The sequence below is a fragment of the Lygodium microphyllum genome, chromosome 5 (genome assembly GCF_053477565.2).
Source record: "Lygodium microphyllum isolate KBCC chromosome 5, Lygodium_microphyllum_v1.1.10, whole genome shotgun sequence".
In the NCBI taxonomy this organism is placed as follows: domain Eukaryota; kingdom Viridiplantae; phylum Streptophyta; class Polypodiopsida; order Schizaeales; family Lygodiaceae; genus Lygodium; species Lygodium microphyllum.
This window is the reverse complement of record NC_141139.1, coordinates 21162281-21183805: the sequence shown is the minus strand read 5'-3', so window position 1 is coordinate 21183805 and position 21525 is coordinate 21162281. Positions and strand designations below refer to the sequence as shown.

At 42.0% G+C, this 21525-nt stretch overlaps 1 protein-coding gene across 2 annotated transcripts in view; it reads left to right on the top strand.

Annotated features, from left to right (window-relative positions):
- Positions 1 to 21525, top strand: part of LOC148035585 (uncharacterized) — a 41756-nt gene that overhangs the window by 18334 nt on the left and 1897 nt on the right. For both annotated transcript variants that reach the window (XM_087677546.1, XM_087677548.1), the window contains exon 2: positions 8831 to 9132. In XM_087677546.1, the coding sequence (XP_087533672.1) occupies positions 8831 to 9132 (302 nt within the window). The remainder of the gene's footprint in view (positions 1 to 8830; positions 9133 to 21525) is intronic.

Below are 21525 nucleotides of genomic sequence, written 5' to 3'. Positions count from 1 at the left end.
AGCCGCATGTATATGAAAAGGCCCAAATTTCGGAGACAAAATGTCACAAATTCCTGCAATTTCTAAGACAAATTGTCTTGTCCTGCATCACAATCCCCAAATCTGGGAAAAGCCCCAAATTTTCAGGCCAAGATTGGTTGTGTCTCCACGCGTTAAACCCTGTCAGAGGGAAAAAAGGGATAAAAGAGATTTAAAAAAAAACCTGAAAGATGTGACCCCGGGGGGGGGGGGGGGGTCCCGTTGGCCCTGTGCAGGTCGCCGGCTGGTCGTTGTCCGCGACTGGTCGCGCCGTCAGTGCCCCCCTGGTCGCCCCATTTGACGCGTTCGTCGCAGCACTGTTGCCCGCCATGCATGCCACGTAGTCTTGTTGCCCACCGTATCCTGTCCGACTGGCAACACATCAGCTGCCTGACGCATCGCGCAGCTACACGTTGCTTGCCGCCTGTGAGCTATCACCCATTGGACACACTTGCTTGTCGACTGGTCCCGTTAGGCATGCTGCGTTTGCTTGCAGGCCGTTAAATTTTCCGATTGCTGCCCGCTAGCGACTCCTGCTCGCACTTGACCGCATGCAACCTTGCAACACTTCCTCCTCACCAGTGACACCTCTCCTGCACTTGCTGAATGCTGACGATTGGTGCCAACTCTAGAAAGCGTGCACCACGTGTGAGGCCTGATACGAGTTTGTAGTGACCGGGAGGCACGAAGATCGAGATAGTCGGTGTTCGTTAGCAGCAATGAGACAGAGAGTGAGAGAGAGCAGAGTAGAGAGTGTGCATGATTTTTTTGGTACAATGACGAGTGTACCTCTTTAGGTTTTTAGATAGATATATATGTGTAAGTACACGTGCTAAGGGTGTGTTCACACCCGAGCACATTAAAAGGCACAAGGGCCTTTATTGCCAACATGTGTTTTATGGCTACCAAGATGCAAGTTGAGAGAGTTGGCAAAACAACCCCACATGATCCAAATTTTCCTTCAACTTGGGAAACCAAATATTTCAAATTGGATTTAATACCTGAAATAGTTGACCAACTTAGATGATCTACAATCAACTCTCATAAGGAGTGCATCTTCTTGTGCACCATATGTTACGTGATTGCATATTTTGAGTTTCAAAAATTTGACTCTCTCTCTAGACAAAGCTCAAAGTTTCCAGTAATATCTCATTCTATCTAAAGGACAATCCACCAAGGCATTATAGGACTTGCAATTGTTTAGAAAAAATTGTAGAGAACGTGATTCTCAGCGTTAATAGTGCAAGGCAACAACTGTTTTCTGTTTCACCATGGGAACGCAAGGTATTAGGATTTCTTGCCCAATGAAAGTCAGTGTGACCCTGCAAAATCAAACCTTTACCAAAATGTAAGCCATAAGAATAGATACACTTAACATATCTTAACACACGGAAACGTGCAATCCGATATGAATCAACTATAAGAGCTTTTCCACCACAGAGCATTAAGTATGCTTATTAGAAGGCCATGAGGATCCTTAGATAGCTTCACGGTGGGATTTGATGGTGTGGCTATGGGCCGTGTCCAATTGGTGCTATACTGATCCATTAACTGAAGGGCATATTTCTATTGGGATATAAAGATCCCATCCCCATCATGACAAACTTCATGTGTAAGAAGTAAGATAGCCGACCAAGGTCAGTCATTTCATGTGTAAGAAGTAAGATAGCCGACCAAGGTCAGTCATTTCAAAGGTAGTGCAGAGTTTAGCCTTTATATCTGCTGTAGTACTAGAATTTGTGTGAGTGATTAAACAATTATCAATATATATGAGAATGTAGCTGACCCTTTGCCAAGTAGTTTTGATGTATAAGTTTGGGTCATAGAGGTAGAATGGTATCCATGAGAATTGAGAAACTCATCCATTCTATGGAACTAGGAACACAGTGCTTGCTTTAGCCATAGAGGGCTTTCTACAAATGAAAGACCTTATCTTTGTGGTCAAGAATAGTAAACCCGGGAGGCTACTTCACATAAACTTCGTCCTTCAAATAATCATTTAGAAAGGCGCTTTTGACATCCATCTGATAGATAGACCATCCATGATGAACAGGCAACTAACAAATGGAATGAAGTTAATCACGTTGTAGGTGCAAAGGTTTCTTTATAATCAATGCCTTTCTTGTGTTGAGATCCTTGTACTACAGGGCGAGTCTTGTATTTATCCAAATTTCAATTAGCTTTCAATCTAGGATGAAAGATCCATTTTGTCCCAATGACCTTCTTGTGGCTTGGACAATCTGCCAAGGGTCAGATTCCGTTCCTGTCAATGCTCTAAAGCTCCTTTTACATGGCCTCTTGCCATTGGGGATGCTCTAGATTCTCTTGCCAACTGGTTGGCTTAGAGTTGTTAGCTTGTATTTATTCATGGTTCCATTGTCTTATCCTGGTTGTGAGCTTCATTAGTTTGACGGAGATAGAGGAGCTCTGATTGTATTTCAGCCCTTTCTTTGAGTGCGTTTCAGTTTTCAGCCTGTTTTAGCGTGTTCACACCGGTTGAGTATTACTTCCAGCTCAATCCATTTTGTTCAGTGACTTGAGGTTGTGTTCACACTATCCACACCAGGGTGACCAGCATTTCCTTAGGCAAATTATCGCTACATGCAGGTTGACCAAATTTTTCCATCATCATGATGTACTTGGCCAATTTTCAGCCTCTCTAGCTATTTATAGCTAGCCTTAGTTATTAGTAGATGTATTGTCTTGTTGGTTTCAGCACTCTCTGTCATCGGGTGGTATTCCTCCACCATCCAATGCTTTTCTCTGTCATTAGCCCAATCCTTTAGATGATCTCTGATCAAAGGCCAAGGTTTCTCAGAGAGTACCTAGCTCTGATACCATGTGAAGAAATATCAAAGGCCAAGGTTTCTCAGAGAGTACCTAGCTCTGATGCCTTGTGAAGGAATGCTCTAAACACAAAACACAAAAACAATCGTACGACAAAGCACAAACTGATAAACACAGAGCACAGTTAGGGTTAGGGTAACAAAGACAGTGAATGTAATGAATAATGAAGTGAATGACTATTGAATATACAGGGCTCATGTAGCAAACACACTATGCAGTGAATATTGAACCTCGAACTTTTGTATCTCTAAAATCAAGGTGGAGGTTATGAGTTTGAGATTATGTCGTACTCCAAACAGATCCCAAAACGTAGTAACGCAGCCTCTCTGTGTCGAACAACAACAAATGCAGCTAGAGAGGTTGGATCTAATGTAGACATGCAGTAGGAGAGAGAATATGTAGCAAACACAAATTGCAAAGGAGAGGGAAAACCTGGTGATTGTGCAAAATAGGCAAATGCAAGCTGATTGATGTTGGGTGATAGGTGGAAATTGATGGTGACAATGTAGATGTTGATGACATGTTGATGATGACTGCTGGAGGAGAGAGATTGATTGCAGACGCAAGCAGGATGATGATGGTGATAGCTCCTACTGAGGGTGATTGGATGCAGATGATCGCGATAGTGTGTGAAGACCCTAATAGCAGCAAATGCAAGCTTCTTGATGATGGTGATAGCTCTAGGAGGTAGATGACAAGTGGAAGAGGCTGAAATCAGGCGTCGGATTGATGTAGACTGTGGTGGGAAGCTTTGACCACGATGTCCTCCATGAACGGGGTGTTAGCAAGCAAAGATATAGCTCCCTGAAACGTGCAAAAACGAGATTGAGGGAGAGTGGTGGGCTGCATGCCTATTTATAGAAAGTTTGGGTCAGCCAAATTAAGGTTTTGCATGTAGGACAGAGCAATTGTCTAGGATGGTATTTCTTTTTAAAATAATAAGGTTTCTTCTTTAATCAAGGGCGTTTTGGGGCTGTTTAAGCAGGCTAATGTATTTTTAGCTCAACACAGTCTTCATCCTTTTGTGCAGGTTTCTTACTCTACTGTACAGATTTCAGCCATTAGCCACCTATCGTTGGCTGTCTAGTCATCATCGACTGCAGCGCATCACTATCCAACCCTAGGGGGCCTGTTTCTAGCCATTGCTGTGTTGTTTGGAGGTCTCTATGTGTTGTGACATCATATCACCTGATCAGTCTACGTTTTCAGCATTTGGTGCTAGGCGACAGGTTGCTACTATCTCTCTCACCAGGCGACTGGTGCAGTACCTGTGTTTGTGTTGTCTAATAGGCCGCCTACATCGGCAAACACCTCACTTGTCGTCGTCTGACAATTCTTTGCTTTGGGTGACTAGTTTTCAGCCTTCTTTGGTGGTACACTGTTGTGTTTACCAGATTTCAGCCTCCGACTGCTATATGTTTTGGTGACCAACCTAGCACCCTTCATTATTTAGCACTCTCTCATCTCCGGCTGGTGGTTATAGCACTTGGGATCTATCTTTGGTGGACGTCACACTATGACACTCTACTACTATGCCCTTGAGTATGCTTATGTATACTCTTTTAGTTTAGGGTTTGAGTTTTACACGTGTGTGTCTCTACCCTTGAGTATTCTGTACACTCTTTTAGTTTAGGTTTTGAGTTTTACACTTCTATGTCTGTATTGTTGTGTGTCTGTTGTGGTCGTACACTCTGTGTTTCCTCAGTGCAAACCCTAGTAGTGACTCCACAGTTTTCTTCACAGCCAGTGGGTGACTCCGGCTCTTACTAAAACTATTACTATAGGTTCATAAGGGGGCAATAAGTGTTAGCAAATTAGTCAATTCATGGGTGAGTTTGTGCATGTGGTACAACAAGCTGGGCACTAGAGATATTTTAGGCATTTTATTTGCCAGCATTTATTGTGATGATTTGGCATTATTTGTAGCCAGTCGGTCAGCATTAAATGCTGGCCGACCAGTCATATTTTATGGCATTTATTTGGCCTATATATTCTCAGGCTCCCTCCACATTCATTCATCACCTGACAGCTCTTGGGGAGAGGGAGCAAGTGCCAGTGCCCCCCAATCGGGGACTCACATTGCATCTGTACTGTCTCATGTCTTGGTATATGGATTCCATTTCATGAGCATCTCTTTTCTTGTGAGTTCTCTTGCAGTGGTTCTCTTTTCTCTTTTCTCTCTCTCTTGTGTTCAATAGTCTATTGCAGTAGTTTCTTATGCTTCCATCACTGCATCTACTTCTGACAATAAGGAGGACAATACGAATGCCAAGAAAAAGGAGCAAGATGACAAGAAGGATGTGAAGAAGTCAAAGCTGAGGTGCCCACATTGTTGGAAAACCACTTATCCCAAAGAGAAGTATTGGCAGATATCCTTCGTTTAAAGCCAAACACCAAGGATGGTGCTTATCTGTTCATGGTTTGACACAACTTAGGATTCAAGTGGTCTTCACCTAAGATGTAGTCACTATTGAAGAATCCTCTATGGTTGTTGTGCTTTGGATAGGTACTTAGGAGGGTGGGCTCTATAAGCTCACTACCTTGTAGCACATCTTCACACGGGCTTTGGCTAATTTGGCATGCCCATTTTGGGCACATGAATTTTGATTCCATTTGACAAGCATCTTGGAAGAAGTTGGTGGAGGGGCTTTTAGAGTTCCCCCCATCACAACCTTATGCCCTAGTTGCATTCGGGGCAAGCAACATCGGTAGCCTCATTTGAAGGCAGCCTCTGCTAGCAGTCATGTTTGTCGTGCCTTGTCATCTCTTGCGTGTGAGCCTCAGTTTGACTTAGACGAGGAATGTTGGAGCTCTGACAGGTCTGCCATGTGTTTTGATGGGGGAGGCTACTCATTCTAAAGTGGCTGTTTTGGTGCATTTCTTTTGTTTGTCGGGTTTCGATGTGTTTTCCATGGGTAGTTTCTGCATTTCCTAGGCTGTCCACACTTGTCGGACATTGTCCCTACCAGTTGGATTTTTTTGTGGCCACTTGTCATTTTTTTTTTGGCATTTTTCTAGTGCGACCAGCATTAAATGCTGGTCGGCCAGCATTTTTGACATTTATTGCAGCAGGTCGGCGAGTTTAGGGAATTTATGGCTATTTATAGCCTGCCCATCCCAAACTTGGAAGATCATCTCATTTAGTTTTCTTCCTCTCTAGCAGGTGCACACTCCGTCATCTTTCTTCGTCTTTGGTGTTGCCATCATCCTTAGCCTGATTTGGTGCACTCACTGATGGTGTGGGCTACATGTAGGGATTGATCAGTCCTTCTGTATTCGGCATTTGTTCCTTGTTTAGTGCAAGTTTCTTTTCTTCTTCTCTTGCAAATTGTCTCTCTCTCTCTTCCTTTCTGTCCGAGTTTCTTCTTCCGTTATGCTCTCTCACATGGTATCAAAGCATGGTATCATTGTTTGAGGGAGACACAGAGTACTTGATTCTTCGAATGGAGGCCATCCTTGCTGCAAATGCAACCTTTTGCGGAGTATTTGTCTAGAGGTGATATCATCTGGCATCTAGGTGTCAGTTTTTTGTGCCAGGCGTCCTCCTTCTACCACCAGTTGATTGTCCTAGTGTGGAGGTGACCTATAGTGCCAGCTGACAATGTCTCGTCAGCATTTTACTGAAAATGGAGGCTTCTGCATGCAGGCGATAGTTCCCTTGGCCTGGCAACTGCTTCTACCATTAGGCAATTTGATCTTCTACAGCGTTTTGTGTTTCTTACAGCTATTTCTTGGCAGACGACAGCTTACTTTCCTCGGGCGGACCTTCTACATTGAGATCTCTGCATCCTGTAGCTGATTCCTCCTATTTTGGGGTTGTCCATAGCCAAATACAATTTTTTGTGGGAGTTTGCAGGTATATACGAAGATGTCTTATCATCAGTTCTTTGCAGACTTAAAGGAGGCTCTCTCTGTTCCTTCCTCTGAGAGACGGAGAGATTTTCGTGCCAGTTCACACGACAAATGGAGGTTCCCTAGCCCTTGCTCAGAAAACTCTCCTCCCCATTTTCTCCATGTTTCATAGAAGGCCTGTTTTGTTGGCCTTCATATGCCATTCATGGCACCCTTGATATAGGTGCTTTGCCCAAAGAAGACTGGCTTGATGGTTCCAACTATTCTCTTTGATTGTGTAAAGTGGAGTGTATCTTTGATACTTTCGATCTTTGGGAGTTTGTTACCTACCCTATTCCCTGTCCAATGGAGGATCCCATCGTTAGATCATTGATGGATTGTGCGGCCTTATGGGATCGGCTTAACTCTAGAGCCTGATCTTTTCTCTTTATGAGCTTATAGGATTTTGTTCTAGTGCATGTGTGTAGGTTGCGGAAAGCAGTGGAAGTGTGGACAAAGCTTGCTTCTACCATAGTCAAAGTCAAAGGTGTAATAATAACAATGACTTGGGTCTAAATGTGACTTTGTAAAATCAGATTTTGTAAAGTGTGCTTGCTGTTGGCCTAGTTAATGTTCTCAAGATGTCATGATAATTGGGAGCTGCACTAAAATTAGAGCTAAAAAGTAAGTCGAGGCAAAAAATGCAGGCTGCAACACCTTGCCATGAGGCAATATCTCCTCACCAAGGTGAAATGGAGCCATATGCAGCAATGGAGTATCAAATTGCAGCAGCAAGCTGTGAAAGACCAGCACCACTAGCAAGTAATACATTGTGAAGAACAGAACTTCATTAACTGACTTGAGCAGCCCAGACAGCAGTAAATGAGATGGCAGCAGCTTGGCAAAGTAGAAAACCACTTTGTCCAATCAATAAGATGCCTGGACCAGTAAGAATGCAAGACTGCAGCTGGTTAAATAACACCTCTAGCAGCAGCAGGCAGGTGTAGACAGCTATTTACAGCCTGAAAACTCCTCATCAAGGCAGCTATGGATCCAGAAAATGTAACCGGTGATACTGCTTGGCAGGGTTTCTGTGAGGACATAAGAATGAGGTAGCAAGGGCTCCTCATGTGAACCAACACCCATCTGCCATCATGTTCCCACTAAATGCCAGGCAGCTATACGCCAAGAGTCTGTTGAGAAAATAGGAGGGTCTGATGAAGCTAGTCCTCCTTTGATCAGCTCTACCTGTGGCAAAGGTACATAGAACCTTATCTTTACAAGCGATTCCAAATGCTGCGAATCATTATGAAAATAGCCCATATGGAGCCTTGTATATCTTTAGTGTGAAAGGCTAAAGGTAGGTGGCTATGCAGGTTGCTGTCAAATCATGTAGATAGGTCATCTTTCGTCCCAAATCATGGTGGTGTTTCCAAAAATATTCGGTTGACTATATTCTAATCAAGTGTTGTCCATGTAAGGGAAAGTATCGTGAATGTTGTTTAAACTTCAAAGCAAGAAAGAGACTAAACACAAATATTGTTTATGTCGGGGATTGTTGCATTGTGGACGTGCTGAATTGTCCTATGTGGATGGTGTGGCTTGTTGATTTGTTTGGATCGGAGAAGGTCCATATCTATTGGCTTGGTTGGCTGCCATAGCAATCAGCCATCTTCTCTGATGCAAAACAGTCTTAGACTTCAAAAACGAGAATTCATCCACTCTACAAGCAAAAGACACTCCCCTTTTTGAGACTTCCTTGACTAGTCAATTGTTTCTGTTCTTCTTCCTCATGTTTCTGGGGGTTTTACAATTTCCTGCCTGCAAGTGTTCTCTGGGATAGTGTATGCTGGAATGCCATAAAGCTAGGGTCCCTGAAGCCTGTGTATCTCCTTTCATAGCAGTAGCAATTAAAGCAAGGTGTTGAGCTTTGCACATATAAAGGTAACTTTAGTTGTTGAAAGTTTTGAGATAGATGTCTTAATGTAGTATGGGAGAGACTTCAATGTTGTGCAGCTTTGTTACATAATCTCATTGGGTTTTAGGCATTTAAACTCGATCTCTTGTCACAGTCTTGGGTTTGCAGATTTTCCCCCACTTTCTTTGAATTTTCTGGCATTTTTGTTTACAACAGGTGGCAATATCAAGAGCATTGAATGGGATAGGGCTGGCAATTGTGATTCCTGCAATCCAATCTATGGTGGCTGATTCAACCAGTGATGTTGACCGTGGCTCTGCATTTGGATGGCTGCAATTGACAGGAAATATAGGCTCTTCAGTTGGGGGCCTCTGTGCAGTATTATTATCTGGTGAAGTCATTTTTGGTATTGCTGGATGGAGGGTTGCTTTTCTCATTGTTGCAGTTGTTAGTGTAATAGTTGGTGTTTTGGTGTACTTGTTTGCTGTAGATCCTCGCCGATTTTGGACACATGACATGTGAGTATCAAATATGCTAAGCTTAGAAATTCTTTCTATATTAGCTTGTTTCACCAGTCATCAATAAGCTTGGACATCTTCTGAAATGTCATTTGACCTTCTTCTGATATACTGTGTTTCTAATTCAGGGTAGTAGATCATTATTGTTCATGTAAATCATAGTCAAAGATTCATGCCTGATGTGGATGCACCATATTCAGAGTTGTTAACCATTGTCTTTTCTTCGAGGGTGTGGTAGAAACCTATCATTCTGTTTGCAAGGGTTCTCTTTCTGAGGGGAAGGAATTCATTCATTGGATCTATGCTATTGTATTATGTCATCATCCCATTGAAGCTATTTTTTTCTTGAAAGAATATGTCTGCTGAATGCTGCATCTTGTTTACCAAGCCAATATGTGTGTTAGTTGTGATTCTTAACTTACGTAGCCTAAAATCAATTTGGAAAGGTATCTATATTTATTTAAGTCTGGTGGGCTTGGAATTTCAAATCTCTCATGTTGCAACTAAAACTGGAATCAAAAGCTGATGTGGGGCACTCGTGCTAATGAAAGGAATATAAATGTAAAGTAGCACTTAAGTTTATTATTGAATCTGCGTCTGTCAAAACTTGTTGTCCTCTCCCTAGCTTAGTACCCGTTAGACTATTTGAAGGCGACATGTCCCCTGTCTTCCTAGTATCATCTACGTAAATGCTGCTAATTGATGGAATTCCAATGTAATTTGCACAAGCTGTAGATGCCTGCATTCAGCATGCCCCTCCAGCATTTGCAAGCTTAGCTTACTGCTCTCTCTCTGACTTGACTGATCATGTTCCGGGATATTATCCACCTAATTGATACCTGCAGCAATGTGTGTGCAACATGTCTCAGCTTCAAAGCCTATGCCTGTTGCAGTAATTTGTGGCAACATGTCAAGCTTCAAAATTTGATACAAGAAACTGGCAAGGAATTGTGCTTTGCTACCATTAGATCTATCTTGAGAAGACATTCTGTATGTTTTGTGGTGAGTCTCATGGAACTTCAGAATAGTAGTAGCATGTCTGAGGTGAACAAGTGCCCTTGATTGCAATACTGTTTAGTGCAATACTGATCCACTAACTGAAGGGCATTATGAGATACAAAGATCCCATCCCCATGATGGACAACTTCCATGCACAAGAACTAAGGTAGCTGACTAAGGTCACTCATTTCAAAGGTAGAGCAGAGTTTAGCCTTTATATCCACTATGGTAGCAGAATCTAAGCCAGTGATCAAAAAGATCAACATACATGAGAAGGTAGCTGATCCCCTTTGAAGTGGTTTCAATGTACAAGTTAGGGTCATAATGAGTAGAATGGTATCCATGGGAATATGAGAAACCCATCCATACTATGAAACTAGAAATGCGGTGCTTGTTTCAGCCCATAAAGGGCTTTTTGCAAGTGAAACACCTTATCTTTGTGGTCTGGAAGAGTAAACCCAAGAGGCCGTTTCACATAGACTTTCTCCTCCAAATAACAACTTAGAAAGGCGCTTTTGACATCCATCTAGCAGATAGACCAACCATGATGGGAGGCTAAGACAACTAACAAATTAAATGTGTTGACCCAAGTGTGGAGTAATTGTGTGATTAATTAAAAGATATTGAAAGATAATGAGGGAATTAATCAATGCACCACGATACTTAATGACAAAATGATGGCCAATGTGCTAATGAATGATGAGATATGACGCTCAAACGACCACAATGAATAATGCCCCAGTTAGGGTGCTATAAAGGCATGAAGTGTGCTTTTATAGAAAACCCTAATCTTAAAATTGCTTAACTGTCATAAGAAACCCTAAACCTAGTGTCACCAGGGTTCTAGAGCACTAGGGTTGACAACTGTCTTAACAATAGTTTAAGAGACCTAGGAAGTTCAAAGCATGGATCAAAGGGCATTAATGTGAAGCCCATGAGTTTGCCTACTGATTGTACATCTCATGGGTATTAGAGTCTGTATTAGTGGGCATTTCCTTATTTTGTGCTAGTGAGGCCTGAGGCTGGCTGCCCTGATTTTGGGTGCTAGTTCCTCACTTATTTGATTGGTATTTGGGCGTGCAATTTTGGGCTGCCCAACTGGTCATCCACTTTCGTATTTTTTGTGTCTATTTATAGACAGGCTCCCTTCTCCACTGCTAGTCAGCTCATTCACTATAGTTGTTTCTTGGTGGAGAGAGTGATACCATGCCCACAGCCGGTGACTCGGAGCCCGAGCTTGTATCTTGTTGTGCTTTGGTATATGGATCCCATTAGCATATTCTTCTTGAGATCTTTTGTTCTTTGCAGTGTTTCTCTTTGTGTTTTGTGTTTGTGCAGTCTATTACAATAGTTTCTCATGCTTCCATTGCTATCACCTATTCTGACGCGGTATCAAATGTCTATCTTAGTGTTCTGGTGCTGTTTTTCTGCTGTGAACTGCTGCACACTTTTTTTCAGGCTGAGCGACATCAAATCCTGCAAATTCAGCCTGTTTTCTGCCTATTCAGCCTGTGTTTGACTTCCTGTACCCTGCGTTTACTGCAGCTTCCTTTGTGTTTTCAGTTTCTGCATTTGCTACGGGGTTGACCAACAACAGCGGGGTTGAATGGCCTGGTTTTAGACCTGCTGTCCCTGCATTTTTCAGTTTTTGGATCTCCTACAAGGCTGAATGACTGTGTTTTTCGGCGGGATGACTGATTTCTGGGCTGCCAACTCTGCTTTTACTCCCGTGTAGGCTGCACTCTGGTTTGATCTCTCTCTCTCTCTCTCGCTTGATTGCTTTCACTGCTTGAACTCTTGGACTATTACTTCTTGGGCTGAAGTCTTGGCAGTTATCTTTCTCTACACCTCTTCTTTACTTCATCTTCTCTACCTCTTCACATGGCTTAGAGCACCATGGATCATTGGTGGCACCTTACAAGGGTGGGGCATTGAGCATATCTAACAAGGAATCAATGCCCAAGTGAGACTGATCAAAGATATGGAGCTGCAATCACAACAAGCGTAGCCTATTTGACTAGTTCAAGAGCTGGTAGTGGTTGATATCTACGTTGAGGAGCACTTGGAAAGGCTCAACCAATCCCTAGGAAACCTTAGACCTGGAACAAGCTTGGAAAAGAGGGAAGCTCAATAGAGCTTATATGTACCTTGAAGAGAGGAGAAAATGGATGCCATGAAAATATGGAATGAAGCTTCTTCATGGGATAAAGTAACATGCCAATGAATCTCTTTGAGTGTCCACTTTGATATTAGAAAGGTGGGAGCAAGAGTGGAAGAACAAGTGAAAGCAAGAGAGAAGCAAAAGCTATGGAAATTTTCTAGATCTGTATACATATGCCCTATTAGAGTATGCATATGAACTGTCAAAGTAAATATAAAATTGAATTGATTTCTTTGATAAAGGTTAATAGCACAAGCATAATGACATTTCAATCTATATGCAAATGCATTATCAAGAGTATATATATATATTATATGGAGTTGATTGTGTTGTATATGCACTATCTAAGACTCACCTTTGACTAATTATTGCAATCATTTGCTTACACAAAGAGATAAGACAGGCCTTAGAGCTTATACTTTTCTTCAAATCCTATCAAGATTAGCCTCTTCAATGGCACTTCCCTGTTGTTCTACCGATGATGAACTTTAAGAGTACTGACTATCTCACCTGCAGTGCCATGATGAAGCTTGGTTTGCGCAGAAGCACTTGTGGTATGTTGTTTCAAGAGCTATCTTGCGTTCTCAGCTGCTAGATCTTGTTTTCGACACCTGGAACGGAGACAACTACCAAGAGGAAATTCTCACTTGCGAGACATATGATACTTGTATCTACTTTTCTCTTCTTAGATGCATCTCTAAAGAGGTCCTTTTGGTGATTACCTTGTGCAGGACGTCTTCAAAAGTGTAGGAGAAGTTGCAGCTCATGTACAAGGCCCTATCAACCATGCAAGCTGTGACCCTCTATACTTACCTACGGACTATTAGCCTTGAGTTGAGTGATACGATTTAGTTCTTTCTTCTTCAAGTGACAGTGACACAAGATTAGTTGCGACACATGTAGTCCACTCTTCCAGAAGCACATCTTGTGGGGATTGTTCTACACTAGCTTCCCCCCATGTATGATGGCGTGGCCAACACTTTATATGCTCAGACATTAGCAACACCAATTAGATTTGAGCATATGTCTTGCATGTTGCTTGAGCATGAGGCTTCTTTGCGTTTACAGGGAAGGCTACCGACTTGCTATGGTGGTCAACAGAAGCCTTTACATCACAAAGTTGTTGTATTAGACAAAGTGAGCTTTGCTTCTAGTTTGAGCTCACATGAGGGGATACTTTGGCAGTTTGTGGCTGAAGGTGGGGAGTCCATGGTCTTGTTGTGCTTTCTACGAAGCTCGTTTATGAGAGACATCAAGGGCTGCTTTTGCTACTTTATGCTTTCAGGGATTGGTATGATTGACGTGGATGATTGACTTTGATATTAGTGTTTTTTCGAGTCACCTTGGTGGTGGCTTGATCATCCATTGCTTAGGTATCCAATGGTCCTCTTTGAGTGTCATTGTTGTATGTACTATGATTAGTCATTATCATTGTATGTTTTATTGTGTTGATCACCCATGATGTGAGAGAGGGTATTGGTAGATTGTACATCCCATGGACATTAGAGTCAGTATTAGTGGGAATTTTCTTATTTTTGTGCCAATGAGGACTAAGGCTGGCCACCCTAATTTTAAGTACCATTTCCTCACTTGTTTGACTGCTATTTGGGCACGCAGTTTTGGGCTGTCCAAGTGGTCATCCACTTTAGTATTGTTTGTGCCTATTTGTAGGTAGGCTTCCTCCTTCACGGTTAGTCATCTCATTCACTACAATTGCTTCTTGGTGGATAGAGGGGGATCCCGGCCACTGTCAGTGACTTGGAGGCCGAGCTTGTACTGTCTTGTGCCTTGATATATGGACTCCATTTCCCGAGCATATTCTTCTTGGGATCTTTTGTTCTTTGCAGTGTTTATCTTTATGTTTTGTGTTTGTGTAGTCTATTACAATAGTTTCTCATGCTTCCATTGCTATTTTGTCAAACCCCCTTTGATGGAATGGAAATAATGATCAAGGAAAGATGAAAAAATCCTAGGAAAAATAATATATGCGGTACTAGTTGCGCATGTGCATTGTGATGGATATAGCAACCAATGACAATACAATGAATGATAGATCATGTTTTAAAAGGTATGAAATATAGGGACAGATGCATAGCTCAAAAGTTTGATGGAGGAAAAGCCTTCATAAAACGTTTGATTAGCTAAGGCTTTGCTATTAATTAATTTGGCATTAACTCAAGCAAAGGCATTTTGCCTGGTTGACATTATGTCAAACTGTCTTATGAGTAATGAAACTAGCCTTTCTTCTTGGAGAGGGTGGTAATTTCTTGATTAAGCACTTAATTACATCGATAAGCAAATAAACGTAAATTGAAGTGCACAAATTTTCTTAATAATCTTGGACAATAGACACCCGGTTGGCCCCAAAACAAGTGTCCCCTTTGGTATTTCTTTAACTTTAATTGCTAATGAATTGAGTACAAGTAGAGATTTCACAATCTTCTTTGTTGATCCAAAAGCCCCTTGCTGTATATACAATCAGTAGGCAATTTGGGCCAATTGAAAGCATTTTGGATGTGCCTAGCAGTAGGTCACTACATTAAATGCAAGTTGGAGCAGACAACATGCAAAATTTAGGGTTTTCTTGTGAAGAAAATCAAATTTCTCTCTCATCTTGGCTTTCTCTCACCTTCTCCAATCCATTCTTAAGAGTTTTCAGCATTTCTCAGCCATTTTGAGCAGAGATCTTTGCAAAATTTGGTAGATAGCAGAGAAATCTTTGTTGTAAACCCTAAATTTTTGCAAAAATTAGGGTTTAGCTAGCCACCTTGGAACCCGTGCCAATAGGAGAAGGCATTGTACATTGAAATCAGCACCTGAAATTCGTGGAATTGACAAGGATTTCAGATGCCTAGTCATCCATTGTGAATTGTGGCAACATTTGGCCAATTGGTGGTTCCATTTGTGCAATTCTTGGGTGAAAATCAGCAATGTTGTTGCCAGTCCTTGGAAGGTGACTCCCTGCTGTCCCTTGCTTGTTGAGGCCCCCAAATGGCTGTCTTCTGCAGCAAATTGTTGTTCTCTAATCAGAAAATGGATCAGTAGCTCCCTCTCTCTCTCTCTCCCCCCCAAGTTGTAAACTAACCAAATGGCTGAGACCTAGCTCCAAAAAACGTTTTCTTAGTTTGCATGGGCATTTTTGCCAAGTGGCAGCCTTCTAAACCCATTTTTCAGCATTATCCAGCCATTTAATTAATTTTTAAAATTAAATAATCCTTAAAATTAGTTCCAACTCTTTTGACCCTACCCAAAATTAAATGTGTCCATCTATAATTAAACAGGCTAGGCCATTTGCAACCTGGAGTGGTCCCCAACCTTTGTTGACCCTTGGCATTAATTAATTAATTAATGCTAGTCCCTAGTGTCACCACGGACACTTATTGGCCAAATAACTGTCCTAGGGTTAAGATTGACACCAACTGATCCCCAAAGCCTAGTTGGCATAACTTATCACAACTTTTGCCTTTGATACCCACTGCATCCTTGGGGTCCTTGGCTTGTTACCACGAAATAATTGCCATGTGTATCACATGTGCTAAACAACCTTGCACATTTGATTAATAACTTAATCAAATGTTATCAGCAAGATTAAAGCATCTCAAAATTTCATGCCCTCATGACAAGTAACCAACTCAATCACGATCCATCAATCCACACATAATAAGTGAAGAAACAAACTTGAAGAAAAAACTTCAATCCTTGGTGTCTTTGAAATGTGTCAAGGCACTCTGCATTGATTGCTAGTGATTTACAAAAGAACTGTGAATTATCCTATGTCAAAGAGAAGGTGAACATTGTAGTAGCTAATGATGTATGTCCCCCCTACTGGTAACAAATTGGAGACCCAAAGCAATGACAACAGGTGGCTGCTTAAATAGTGCAATAATGCTGTAATTTGGCCAACATTGATCCCAATAATAAGCAAATCATCAGCAAATGAAATAGAAGTCAGCAAAACTGAAATTTAATTGCTTGAAGGAACTTGCGTCATAAGAGGATTGCTTGCTGAAAGAGCTTGATCAATGGGGATTTCAGCATGTTGCTGATTATAAGGATCAAGACAATAAAGTGTCGAATTAAAGGTGTTGGTGAATACAATGGAAGAAGGTCCTTGATCATCATAAACCGCATGCTGAGGACTACCAAAGAGAACATGAAAGCTCGAATGGGCAATGGTTGAGATGGAAAGAAGGTTCTTCTTAATGCATGGCACATAGAGGATATCCTGTAATGTTATGGAAGTGCCAAAAATAGTAGGGACTTGTGTATAACCAATGCCTTTAACTGCACAAGACTCAAGAGGTATTGTTTGCACACATAACTATGCCCTCCTTAGGTACATGAGATAAAGATGAGAATAATTCTCGACAAGAAGTGACATGCTTAGAAGCACCACTATTGAAACACTAAGTAGAAGCTACATTAGTGATAGAAAGAAGAACAATCATCGTGAATAGAAGGATTACACCGACATTGAATGAAAAAAGCATGTTCCTTATGCTAGGCAAGGTTGATGGTCAAGATTGGACTCCTTTTTCTTCTTTGATGCAATGTGCTTACCACATTCGGTGATGTTGTGCTTCGGATTTTGGCAATGATTGCACCTCTTTGGTTTGGAAGTAGTACCTTTTGGAGGGTTGGTAGAGGATGGACCAACATGGGAGGTCTTTGATGTAGAATGCATGGAAGAAGTATGACCAGCATGGTTTGCTGGTTTTGGATTGCCAAGCTTGTTTCTTGCTTGGGGCTTGTGCTTTCCATGATGGAAGCAAGTTGTTCCCGTGTATCCTTGGCTAACTTGCATGATTGAATCGGGGGAGTGATGCCTCTCTTCAATGATATGGCAATTAAGGCTTGGGCATCACGGCCATCCCATTAGGTTTGCTCTTGAGTGGGAGGCGGTTTAGAAGATGAAGAAGACTCAGCATCATGAGAGCTACCTCGTGACGTGGAGGCAAGGTGTGGTGCGAGCGTTTGAGAAGCTGCCTTTGCTTGGTGTAGACTATAACATCCTATAGATTCTTTGCGACAAGAACTTGTCGCTTCATGTAAGCCCACATAGGATCATTGGTGCCGAGCTTGGCACAGCGCCAAGTATGCCCAATAAATCATTATTATTGCTGGCCATTTGTGACAATGAGCATACGACTATGTTGAAACCATAGTTGCACTGGTATTACACACAAAAGGGTTCATACTATATGATACTTTAGGTACCATATGCTATGTATTAGTCCCATAAGGTTCCGACTTAATAGATACTTCTTTTCCGGTTCCGCACTTTGGAATGAGTTAAATGCTTCTTATACTGGTATAATTCTCTCATGAGATTGTGTTGTTTGAGAATAATGTATTTTTATCATACTTTACCTTACAAAACCTTAGATACCATTGAATATCGTATTTTATTGTACCTTACCATTTTGTACTTTTTGTACCTAACAACCATGGTTGAAATGGGGAGAGAGAGAAAATAGATCCGAGAATGAAGTACCGAACCACTGATAGAAATAATGCTGGCCACTTTGTGGAAGTTGAATAATAATCATTTTCCTCTTGCTGATTGACTGCCTATGAGGGAGAAAAATATGCTGAAAATAATAATTTTCAAGGAATATCACATGACCTGATAAAGATGACGGTCAGTAATATGCTGAAATTAGTGATTAATGGTAGGAATTCCCCAAAAAGATTGGACAACAGCAGAAGTGAATAATATTTGCCCAATAGATGTGCTTGAAAGATGCAATTCTTTGCAAATTGGGGTTGAATGGGAGGATTTTGATGAAAATCCCCAAAATTGCTCCAAATTGTGCTAGGCAACTTTGTTGTGAAGAAAGCAATATTCTCACAGTTTCATCATAAGAAATCCCTTTGTTTGTGAGAGGAACAATGAGGGATTGCATGGGAACTATGCAAGACATTTGTCTAGGTGAATGCTCCATGAAATTGAGTTCAAATGCTTGCTGTCCATTTTAGGGTTTGACAGGCTGAAGCGTTCGTTCACATTTTTGGACATTCTATAGTTTGTTGGAGGCCAACATGGAAGGAGACAAGGTCATTTTGTACCCATGGATCAGTTGTGCTGCAAGAATTCACTGAGATACAACCATTTCTAACCAATTTTAAGCATACATTAGTAATCTAGAGAGATACCAAAAGGGGCGCCAAGCTTTGGGACCAACAGGTGTCATGTGTGGTGTAGGAGCACTCTAGCTCAAGTTGTGATGTCACTGAAATATAGCTATTTCTAACTAATTTCGAGCATACATTAGTAATCTAAAGAAATACCAAGAGGGATGCCAAGCTTTGGGACCACAAAGTGTCATGTGTGGTGTAGGAGCATTCTAGCTCCTGTTGTGTGTGGATTTTTCTTGTTGATTTATTGTTAAGCTGAATTAAGTGTTTGCTAAAATGTGGTCTACTGCCCCTTGGACTTTCCAAAGCCGGTTTCAATGTTCGCTGATGTGGTGCATGGTAGCTTGGACCATCAAGAATGGTGGTTGAGGCAGCTGCATGGGCAACATAAGCCATCATATTGTTGTGAGCTCTACAACGAGTCGGTGAGGCACATCAAGAGCTTTGCACAGTTGTGATCAATTAGGTCATTTTCCACTGCATTTTGTGGTTAGTGTCTTTTTGGACCTGCCAATGTTATTTGGGCTTTGTACACCTTTTGTGCCATTTTTAGGTCATGTCTCACTTTTAGATCATATATCTAGATTAGGGCAGCCTGTCAACTAGACGATTTTATTTCTTTTGTGACACTTCTCTCTGTCAAGATATGAGACGATGCAGAGAGAGAGTAGGGTTTGCAGGGAGAAACACAGTGTGTATGGCAAACACTGAGAGAGAGGAGAAACTCAGAAACACGAGAACATGATGATGATGCACTGAATCATGCTATGAGAAGAAAAAGCTAATACAGTGGAGCCGAAGCTCATAAGATGACTACACTGTCCTGTTTGAATCAAGCAGCAGCACCTGTGGGAATCTGCATAGTGAAGGGAGTGAAATGCAGTCCTCTAGGCAATGGGCTATCAAAGTAATCATTGGAAGGTGACAGACAGTTGTCAAGGGTGCGAACTGCAATCTTCAGATGCTGTCGCGGATGAGGAAGTTGATCACTAGCTATCGAGAGAGCAAAGCACAATCCTTCAATGCCAAGAAGATTACCAGGCAGCAAAATGTCAGATGAAAGATGACGTCTGAAGCCTAGGAGCTGCAAATACAGATGTTTAAGAGTGATGAGTTGCAGACACAAATGTCAGGATCTCTGAGAGAGCTGATGCCTGTGATGTGGGAGTTGTTGTCAGGTAGGAGAGAGGATCCAGGCTGAAAATGCAAATGTAGACAGCACTAGAGATGATGCCAACAGCTTGTGGGAGTGATGTGAGGTGGAGAGGACCCAAACCCAAGTAGTCTAATGGCTGCCAAGTGGGAGAGAATGTGTCTGTTTGTTTGCTGATGATGCCAGTAGGGATGGAGCCTCCAAACACAGCTGGAAGGAAGAACGGAATAGGGCGCTTGAAGGAGGAGAGAGGGGTGACTACGGACTGCTGTGTCCTCAAGTAGGGGTATGGGCAGCATTGGTGTGAAAAGGAGAGAGTATTAGAGTGACGAAAGAGGAGGGGTGGAGAATGACGGAAGGAGTATGGAATGAATGAAGAGGCGGCCTATTTATAGGCCTCAGTTGTTTAGGGTGGCTCACCAATGAGTGGGCACCCATGGATAAAATGACCAGAATGTGGACACCACCCCTTTTTGAGGCTGTCAGTGCAAAACCCTAACTGAAGTGTGGAAATTGAAGAAGTGGTTTCTCAACACTCTCTTCTACAGCCTTCTCATCCCCAGCCCTCTCGCTGTAATCACACATTGTGACATGTGCAGGGGCTTTTACTTTTATGGGCCACCTTCATCATCCATGCTGCTTTTTTCATTGCATTCATCTTTACCCTTCAATTTTCTGTCTTCAATTTACAAGGTACTCCTCACTTTTTGCAGGAGCAGCTCCATTTTGGGGTTTGACAATAGTGTTGAAGGCTGGAGTAGCAGTGAATGTAACACGAGAAGGCTGCAGAGGCTACATTTTGCAGCAGGCAGGTCCAAACCGCAGTGTTTGATCACGTTGCAACAGGGTAGGAAGCTTGAGCTTCACGCATGTTACTTGAAGTTGGCAACAGGTAACTGGAGCATGTGCTTTGGGGCAGGACAGCAGTGTGGAGCAGTAGAGGTCACAGAGGTGGTTGGGGAGGTCTCCATGCAGTTAGCAATCATGGGACTGATGGGGTTGGTGTAGAGGCTGGTTTCCACAGCAGGGAGTGGTGGTGATGATGGCAAGAAGCACAATGATTGGCTGATCTGAGATGAAGAATGGCTGTCCCCTTTGGCCCATTTTTATAGAGTTTGGGGGGGTATTTGTTGTACGCAAATTCGAAACAGACATAATTTTATTTTTCTTTTCGGGCTTTTCTAAGTCAAATAAATTGGCCATATTTTTGTGATAATAGCAATAATTTTGGCCCAAGTGTTTCATTGCTCAACACTTTGAGCAAGTATGTGCTGATGGTTTGGGAACCTTTCTAACAAGGTTTTGGCTTATCTTGTCATCCAAACTAGCTGTTTTGTTAAGATAATGCTGCTACATTCAGAGGTGCACTATACTGTACTCTCCCTCATTGAGACTGCAAGTTGTTCTGGACTGTAATATTCCTGGAAAAACTACTGAACAATGCTAAGCTCATCTTTGAACTGATAACTGCTTATTGAGGCATGGGAATTTCCCCTGCTGAGATTGGAAACTTGATGTCCAAACTCCATCTGATTCTGAGCTTGTAACTAGCGGAAGACTCTGGTACTGACTGGCCATTTTTTGTGCATCTAGTACTAGGAAGCCAGTATAGATTGTTGCAATTGGCCCTTGGGTCTATTTAATGGTTCAAAGCTCCAAGGTAACTCTTACAATTTGAGGGCTGAAGACTTGAAAGAAGTCTCGCTCTGACTGACGATTTGAAGGTGATGATCTAGGAAATCTACTAGTACTAGGACCCTCCCCCACTATACTGAAGCAGATGGTGAAGGTTGTGATTCGCATCTGCTACTAAGATGGAGTTGTTGATAAAAGAGAGTCTACTTAAATTTAAAAACTGGGGAAGTACATATTGACAGACTCCTGATTCTGAGTCTTATCGTTAGCAACCTGGGTCGAGAGGGAACCTGGAATCTGCATCCAG